The following is a 9,468-nucleotide window of genomic DNA, read 5'->3' as shown; positions in this document are numbered from 1 at the left end:
AAGGTCCCTTCCAGCCCAAACCTTTGTATGATTTTATGGTAACTTGTTGCGCAGTGATTTGTGTTTCTTGCTGTTCACTTCTACTATCCTGTTTTTCCAGCCAGTCAACTTTACCTCATTCAAACAGCAGTAATGAGCTGTCTGCCGCTGCCAGTCTTCCTCTGATCATCCGGGAGAGGGACACAGAGTACCAGCTCAATAGAATTGTTCTGTTTGACAGGCTGTTGAAGGTATGGAGTCTTTCTGATGCTGGATAATTGGATCTGGTCTGTTAATTAGAGGATTTTTCAAGGACCAAGTAATTGAAAAAGGAAGCAGAGGTACAAGAGACCTCAGTGGGAAAGAGGAAAGAAAACACTAAGGGAGTATGGGAAGACTGAATACAAAAAATTTGAGAAATAGGTATTTTTAGTAGAGATGAATATAAAAATAGATGTGTAATAATGTAAATGAAAAGAGCTGCTGAAAATGCCTGTTATTTACTGAAGAAACCCTTTCTGCAGCCTCTATTTCATAACACACTAAGCCATTATCAGTAGAGATACGCCTGTACGATATCTTCATTTCCAGCCAGTAAGGTTCTTGACAACAGCACCTGTCTTGGCCGCAGTCTGCGTGTTAGAAATACGGGTCTTATACTGAGGGGGGAGCAGACCAGTCCCTAACTTGTATGCAAAGAGATGGATTCTCATTTAAGAATGAGCGAGAGCTGATGTGCAGAAATCAGGAAGGTACACACTGGAAATGTTCAATAAAACACTGTCAGATACGGAGTCCAGAAAGAAACATACAATGAAGAAAAAACTTTTAGTAACACTGGGATTAGTAAATTTTGATGTCCAGTGTATGCCAAGCCCATGAACATGTCTGAGAAGGAGTGAGTACTTCAGCATCAAGCAGCAGTCCTCCATCCTGCCAGTTAGGAATGAGAGCCACCTCTTGTACAAGTTGCATTTACTCTTCAGGCTGACAGCCTTTGTCCTTTGGGGAAAGACCATCGCAGGCCTGGGGTTTGAATTGTTTCAGTTGCCTGTTAACGTTTTCTGTTGCTTGTCTCTTCTCTTCGAAGGCCTACCCATATAAGAAAAACCAGATCTGGAAAGAAGCCAGGGTTGATATCCCTCCTCTTCTAAGAGGCGTAACCTGGGCTGCCCTGTTGGGTGTTGAGGTAAGGGAGGGCATTTGCAGAGTTCTGGTACTGACTGGGAGGGAATGGGATAGCAAGGGGTTTGACAGGGAGCAGCTGGAATGGGCTTGAAAATGTGGCGGGTAGAATTACTGGAACTTCAAACAAAATGAGTCATGAGGTTGTGTGAGCAAAGACAATGTTCAGACAAACTTACTTCTTGGCTGTTTCAAAGAATGTATGTAAATTTGGATGCCTTTATTTTGATTGTGGAATAGAAAAATACTACCCAATACACCCAGATTTTGCTGGGTTGTTTCAGTGCAACTGGTAGTTAACAGGGGTTTTGGTTTCATTTTTCAGTATTTTTGACAAATGCAGTTACCATCCTTCTGCTCCAGCCAGCAATAGTTGGGCAGAACGGGGTGGATTTATTAAACGGATTTTTCTCACCTACCAATTGATGCACTTCCTTCAAAGAGGGGAGAATAAATTCAGTGCAACCCTTTTGGGAGAAGGATTGGAAAGGAATGTCCCAGAAACGAGGGATCCTCGTAGAGATCGCGTGACTACGCGGCTCTTGCATCTACCCTGCTGCAGTCTGCCGTAGCGCAGCAGAGAGGTGCTTGCAGCCAACACACCCCGGGCAGCTGGGATACTTCGCTTAGGATCTTAGGCAGTTGGGATACTTACTTAGCACGCAGATCTGCTGTGTGCTGTGTAGTGTAACCAAAAACAAGCTGCGGAGGTGAAGAACAGCTGCTGGTTAGGGTTCTGGTCTGGGAGATGAGGTGGTGCTCGTGCTTCATCAGCTTACCTTCTGTCCCGTGTGGGTCGTGTTTCCCTGTCCCATGATGTTAGGATGGACTCGCTGGCATGCCAGGTTTGGGATTCATGTGAGGACAGGCTACTTGAGTAGTGCGTGCTGGTAGTATCAATGTTAATTCCCAGGCAGCTGGCTTCAGCGCCCGTAGAGAGGTGACGCTGCCAGGGGATGTGGTAAGCACTGACCTGAAACTGAGGGCATCTCTCAACTTGAAAATGGCAAACAGTTCCAAGTCCATAGCTTTCTGCTCACACAGCTGCAAAGCACTGAGGTTCGTTCCGAGGAGGTGACAGAAGGGTCTGTATGTCCTGAATTCTAACAAAATAAAGATGGTTTTGTTACAGTTCAGCTGACAGAATTTTCTGTACTTTGGAGTTTTCAGGGAAAAAAAGAAGGTCGCTAACTAAAGCACCTAACAGAAACAGTCGGCTTCCGTACGTCGGCACGTACGCTCTAACGTGCATTTATGTTAGGTGTTGTTCTTCCACATTTACTTTGGAGTTTTCAGGGAAAAAAAAGAAGGTCGCTAAGTAAAGCAGCTAACAGAAACAGTCGGCTTCTGTACGTCAGCGCGTACGCTGTAACGTGCATTTATGTTAGTAAGGGCTTTCTAAATTCAGGTGTTCTTCTTCCACATGTAGGGTGCCATACAAGCAAAATATGATGCCATCGATAAAGACACGCCGATTCCTACAGACAGACAAGTAAGATCTCTGCTGTTCCCAAATATTGTCCCTTGAAGTGATGCCGAATCTCTTCCACCAGTCACAGCCATCTGCCTCTTACAGCGGCCGTGGCTCGTAATGCTAAAAGGGTTCCCCTGCCCTCTAACCTTGCTCATGCTGTACCAGGAACCTTACAGAATGGTGGGAACAAGTAATTTAACTCAAATTACACTATAACATGTGGAAGGTGAAATCCTCTTGTATTCCCGAGTCACTGTTGCTGTGGCAGCAGCGAAGCGTAGTGGGCAGTCTTACTGGTGTCTTGTTCAAGTCCTGTTTGTACTGAGTGTTTGTTGTGCCTGTTGGACCTTGCACCAGGGGGTGCTGAGCACCTTGAGGTGCTGTAAGGTGAGCTGTGCTTTGCAGAAATGGCTTCTTGAGCAGTTAGGTTCTCCAAGAAGTCTTGCCAGGCATGAAAAGACATCACGAGCAACAACTGTTCCTGTTGGCTGGGTGAGGAAGGATTTTCCATCCAATTGAGTACAAGGTTCTGAGAATTCCAGTTTGATTCTCCTTTAGAGCAAAGTGATATTAGCACCTGAAATGAGTCCAGAAGTTGGGTCAGGAAAGGCTGTAACCGTAATCTGCTTTCTGCCTTTTGCAAGGGTTGGAACCCTTTTAAAAATATGAACCTGGAAAAAGAAAGACTGTAAATTTTACTCTGTCAGGGCTGTTGGTCCCCTGTGCCCTTTCAGGTTTGGTTTAGAGCGTGGTGGAAGAGGCAGACTGTGTTTACGAGGGTGGTCTGACCTGCGTTTTCTGGCTGACTTCCACCCCTAGTGTTGTGAAATTGCCTTAGTACAGCCCCGCTTACCCCCATTTCTCTGTGATATGCTTGGCTGTGGTGCAGATCGAAGTTGATATTCCTCGTTGCCACCAGTACGATGAATTGCTGTCGTCGCCAGAGGGTCACGCGAAGTTCAGGCGTGTATTGAAGGCCTGGGTGGTTTCCCATCCGCACCTGGTGTACTGGCAAGGTGAGTTGGGTTAGTTGGCAAGGCAGACTAATGGTTCCAATTAACTGGAAAGCTGTGGCAGAATTAAATCCTCTTCCCCCCACAATGCAGGCTATTTTTGAGTGCTTTCCGTTGTGTTTCTTTTGAAGAATGGATCTGTGGGTTATTGCCAATTCAGATCCGATAATTTATATATAATTTTAATGCAAAATTACCCCGCTCTTTCTTACATATGTGCTTTCCTTAAGTTTCAGTCACTCAATAAAACCAAGTTTGCTGCTTAGTGTTCAGTTCAAAAGTAAAACTGTAGAAGGTCCTGAGCGAGTTCTTGGGACAGTAAATTGCATTTTTGGAAGCCTTGGCAGGATAATCAATTCAGCATTGTAGTTCAACAATTTGAAGTCCTCTTTGTTTTCATGCACTGATTTCACAGACGTTCTCAGCGTTACATGTAAAGCCTGATATTGCACGATTATTATCAATATCAAGTATGCAAATTTTCATGCTAAATTAATGAATTTATCTTGTGCATGACAATAAATGAGCTCTTTATGCTGTTCCCTCCTGGCTTTTCTCTCTTTAGGTCTTGACTCTCTTTGTGCACCATTTCTGTACTTGAATTTTAACAATGAAGGTGAGTACCTTTTTCTGCCGAGGTCAGGGGGGAGGGGGAAGCACAGCCTGTTGGCTGTGTCTGGCTGTGGGCAGATGGGCACGCACCCACCAATAGATGGGTAGCTACAGAGGAATTTTCAAGGTCTTGTTGCTACAGGCCAAAATAAATGTCTGCTTTTTGAAAAGTGTATGTGGGGTACTGCTCCTCAGGCAGGGGTTCAAACCCTGTGTTTGAGCCAAGCACAGTCATGAGTGTGTAATAAAAAACACAAGTAACCTTGGTCATGGAAAAGCAAGAAATGCTGCTGCAGTACTTGTCTTTCTCAGCGGAGCTGTTGCTCAGCCTCGTTTCATCCCAACACGTTGGGTGCTAACTGAACTGTTAGCCTGTCAGACTGGCTTTATTCAGACAACCTGATAATGGTTTTAAATGCCTAAAAGCTAATCAGACCAGCTTGGGATGTGTGGCTTTTATCTTCTTAGAATGGGATTTATTCAGAATGGCTCTAGTCCAACTTCCTGTTCTCTTGCTACTGTCTGTCTCTGTGTAAGGTCTGTGGGTGAGAAAACGCGTTTCGTAGGACAGTGGCTCCCTTCGTGCTGCCTGTGCATACTAATTCAAATATTCCACCCGATGTTTCTTGCTCTGGGACATGTTCCTGAACAGTTTGACTGGAGAACCTGCTTTCCTTCCCATTGAAGCAAAATGGAGCAGTAGTGAACTATGTCAACTTGTTGTTCTGCTTGATGAACTCAATGGCACGCGTTTGGCTAAGGCAGTTAGAAGGCGGTTTCGCTGCTAGAAAGGTTGCAATGACATAGGAGTCATTTACAACATGACCCAATGTCCTATTTGCTGTAAACCTGATGTTTTGCTTAGAAACTTCCACAATTATATTTATTGTCATCGGTCAATTTACAGCAAACCCGTATTTCATTCTTCTCTCTGTGGCCTAGCACCACGGCTAAGAACTGTATTACAACAGCTCTCAGCCAAGCTGCCAGGAATTAATCAAGGGGATAAACGCTGACGTTTGTACCCTCTAATCTCTATTTGGTATGTATGTGAGGAGCCGCTGAGAAATTGAAGATGGTTTTGTCCATCTTTTTGACAGGTTTTTTAATTATATTCAGGTCTGTGGGTTTCCTTCCAAATTCCGTCATCTTTGGTCTCAGAGCTGAAGTAAGAGGCGAGACGCGAGTCTGATGGGGCACAGACGGGGTGTGAGTTCTGTAGGAGACAGCCCAGAAGACTGCAACAGTGCAGCTGTCTGAAACTGTCTTTTGAAGATTTTATTTATCCAGGGACCTTCCCTTTTTGATACAAATATCATGGCTTAGAATCATAGAATCACTGGCCCAGAAGACTGCAACAGTGCAGCTGTCTGAAACTGTCTTTTGAAGATTTTATTTATCCAGGGACCTTCCCTTTTTGATACAAATATCATGGCTTTCCCCACTTCATCTCATGGCCTTGTCACTGGGAAGTGTGGAAATAAACTGGGAGCAGATAAGGGCCAGCCAGCTTTATAGTGGTTACTCAGGGACAGGAAGAGACTGGTTTTTAGGAGCTTTTAAAATTCTTTCATGAGGAATGTGCCCTTTTCATGTGTGTTAAAATAAATTTTGTGTATTTTTTGATTGAAGTATTTATGCTTATCTGCTTTTATAGTCATCCATTTTTCTATTTCTTTCAGCTCTGGCATACGCCTGCATGTCTGCTTTCATCCCCAAGTATTTGTATAACTTCTTTCTGAAGGATAATTCTCATGTTATTCAAGGTAAGTCCCTCCCCCTTTTTTTTTTGGTAGTTCTAAGAGAACTCAGAAATGGAATTGGTGGTATTCAGGGGGTTAGGAATTTGAGGGGAATTTCTTACTGAACAGCAGATGGTGTTATTCCATGCAGGACAAGAGGTAGAGAACTCTGAGGAGTCAAGTTTCATAGTTCAGTCTTCAACAAGTCTCTGTAGTGACTCAGAGAAGTTCAGACAATAGCGAGGAGGTGTCTGTTCTGCTTGAGAATGCATTGTGAACTTCATGGAAACACAGAGAAAGAGTTGTCTAGACCTAGAAAGCCACTGTGCCACAGTCTGCGTTGGACAGATACTTTTTCTTGCAGGCAGGTTTTACAAATGGAAAGAAGCTGAAAAGCCATCAGTCCCTTAAGAAGATGGGTGGCAATGGATGTCCTTAGTTGCAAACAGTTAGGGGTGGTCTTTGAGTACGTGGGTTCAGCATGGCTTGCTGTCCTTGTGTCTCTAAAGACATTCGTATGCATATAACTTGTGAAACTCCTCGAGTTAGGAATGGTGTCTGTCATTTTTTTGTCTTCAAAAAACAGGAAATTAAGAATGGATCAATGTAAAAATAAGTAGACATGAAAGCCGTTGCATATTGGGTAGGGAGAGAGCCAGCGTAAGGAGAGAACACACTGGCTAGGAGAGGTAACATATGAAAGGCAGTGGGTGGGAGGTGTTACGAACTGATTATGTAACAGTAGTTTGGAAAAATTATTCGAGAACTTGTTTGCATCCTTTTGTCTGCAAAGAAAGAGTGCTTCCTGGAGAAAAAGGGCCGCAAAGTTCTGAAGCTTAAGAGTGTAAGCATTTTATATCAGATGCTCCTGTGGAGACAACTACTTCAGACTTACGGCTAACGCCTTGGCGAAGCCTTTTCTCACGGGGGTATGCTCTGCCATTAAATAATGCGTTTGCTCTCTGGAGTTCCCTGATGTTATTCCCAAGGGCCTTTACAAGAATGTGTCAGCCAGTGTTAGAAACGCAGGTCAGTAGGATTCTGTGAACCACAGTGCTGTGGGCGTCCCCGAGTTCACGGGTAACATCTGGCGTCATCAAGGGCTTGGGGAGACGAGCTTTGAGGATTCTCTCAGTATGCTGATTTAATCCTTCCTAGCGTCATAGCTTAAACACCAGTGTGTAAATACAGTTCAGAGCAAAGCTGTGCAATTTCCCTGCTTTGTTGGGTTGGAAGAAAACATTAATAATGTCATTTAACTGCCTACTGCAATTTTAGCTTCTTTGTATCTTCTATTTGTGATCCCATCCCACACATGAAGGCAGGTGTTTTTTCTAAGCCTATCAGATGTGTTTTCTCCATGAAACAGGAAGCAAGAGCAGCCAAAGTGATTTGGGTATGGAATACCCAGGTGTGCAAAACAAGAATTCATATAAAATTCCGACCAACAGCAATTGGCTGGACCCAAGCGACAGGTTTTTGTGAAGATCTGTGTGTTTTCAGCAGACCCTTAATCACCCGTGTAATCCCACACAGTAATTGCATTTCACGAGACTGGCTAGTCAAATAAAGATGGTATTTATCAACCTGTAGTATATCTGTAGAGAACCATTGTGGGCACGAATCCTCATCTTTAGTCTAATCAGGAAGCTAATTTCGAAATGGTCTTCATCAGCCTACGGCTGAATGTGTAATATCCCTGGCTTACTACAACTGACTTGTGATTTATGGCTGTTTCATGAAATAAAACTGATATGAGATGCATCTTAGAGATGCACTTTTTGGAAATGATTAACCTGTAGTATGGTATGAACTTCAGGCATGGGTTCCATTATCTCCCTGACTGGTATGCGTGTGAGTAAGAATGACTCTGGTTTGAAACTGAGAAAAGGTGAGATCGGTGAGTAGCTCCAAAGCAGCCTGGCCTTGGTGGCACAGACCTCGGCACGGGTCTGTTTACCCACTTAACCCCAGGGCTGAGTGCTGCCACGGCATCTGGGGCAGAGTTGACATGCAGCGTCGAGGGGAGAGAATCACAGAATCCCAGAAGGGTTTGTGTTGGAAGGGACCTCAAAGCCCACCCACTTCCACCCCCCCTGCCTGTAGTTGTGCCACTTCAGGGATGAGGACTGAGTAGTAGGGAAAATAGTGTTTGCTCTGCCCTAGAGAGACAGGAGTAGGCATGTAGTCCTTATGATGGACTTCAGAGGAAGCAATGGGAACTCTGGATGGCTCATCTATGGACCTGTGTGGACTTGGTATCTGGGGGCTTGTATCTGGGGACAGTGGTCTGGAGCACTGAGGTGTCAGCATATTCTGATGTGCGAGCAGGGCTCACATTCTCTGTCTCTGTTCCTCTCCTCTCCTCGCTGCCTGGGCCCTCATTCCTCTTGGGAGCACAGAGGAAAAGGAATTGCCATCTGTTGTAAAATTGTGATGTTATTGCCTCTTCATCTTCCTTCTAACAAAGCATATGACAGTGTGGATGAAGCTGGGAGAGGGGCAGAACAGAGAAATCCATCAGTGCCTGTGCTGCTCTTTGCTTCTCTTCCAATTAAAGGCAGATGTTATTTAGACAACCTCATTAAATTGTACCCATCAGCCTAATGTGCCATGCTGAAGATGTAATACAATCAGTATTTCTCCTTATCTGTTCCAAAAAAGTACAAATTAAGACATTATCGATCATGGAAAAGGTATCCCTCAGTTCCCACTGCCTTAAAAACCACAACTTCCCGACTACAACATTTAGCTTTGTAGAAAAGAAGCCACCCAGAATATAATTCAAAGAGTATAAACTTGTGTATCATTAAAACAGTTTGGGTCTCAAAAATCCTTGAAACAGTCTTGTTCTGGTTTGCTTCCACCGGTATCTTGTGGCTGATACTGAGAGTTCTTTAACATGCGGCACAACCCGAGTGTGAACCAAGGGAACCTTTGCCCAAAAGGCAAATCCGGAAGTACGAAGGAAGAGAAATGAAACATTTATTCCTCTGTATTGCATATAATGGTGGCCGGGAGGACAGTAGTGGTATTCATGTGCTGGTTTATTGTAGGTTCAAAAAATGTTAATGAATTAATGTTCTCCATCTGTGCTGGGAGCTGGTGGCATGCGGTGGCTGGCGGTTGTGATGATCATCCTGAACTTGCTTGTCGTTTCAGAATACCTGACGGTGTTTTCCCAGATGATTGCATTCCATGATCCAGAGCTGAGTAACCACCTTAATGAAATTGGTTTTATTCCAGATGTAAGTACTAAAGGTTTTCTTATAAGTGTTGTTCAAAGGAAATTAAAGAATGGAAAATGAGGGCAAGCAGGATGAGATGCCTCTCCCAGACTGTTTCAGTACCCGTTTGACATGGGTGCTAATGACCCACATCTGAAGAGGGTGGGAGGGAGAAAGGTGAAGGGAGAGTGGGGAGAAGGGATAAAATTCTTCTGTAGAAAGCCAAAGTATCTGGG

At 44.2% G+C, this 9,468-nt stretch overlaps 1 protein-coding gene across 1 annotated transcript; it reads left to right on the top strand.

The window, feature by feature from the left end:
* Positions 1 to 100: 100 nt before the first annotated feature.
* LOC104508339 (TBC domain-containing protein kinase-like protein) lies at positions 101 to 9,253 on the top strand (the record flags this gene model as incomplete). The annotated part of the gene is made up of 7 exons (XM_010149924.1): positions 101 to 230; positions 1,070 to 1,168; positions 2,594 to 2,656; positions 3,528 to 3,654; positions 4,217 to 4,267; positions 5,946 to 6,029; positions 9,168 to 9,253. Coding segments are annotated over 7 exons (640 nt in total), but the record flags the coding sequence as incomplete, so codon positions are not given.
* Between the last annotated feature and the right edge of the window lie 215 nt (positions 9,254 to 9,468).

This window comes from Eurypyga helias, unplaced genomic scaffold (assembly GCF_000690775.1).
Source record: "Eurypyga helias isolate BGI_N326 unplaced genomic scaffold, ASM69077v1 scaffold32580, whole genome shotgun sequence".
Taxonomy (NCBI): domain Eukaryota; kingdom Metazoa; phylum Chordata; class Aves; order Eurypygiformes; family Eurypygidae; genus Eurypyga; species Eurypyga helias.
The sequence above is the reverse complement of the archived record's forward strand: the minus strand, read 5'-3'. Positions and strand labels throughout refer to the sequence as shown.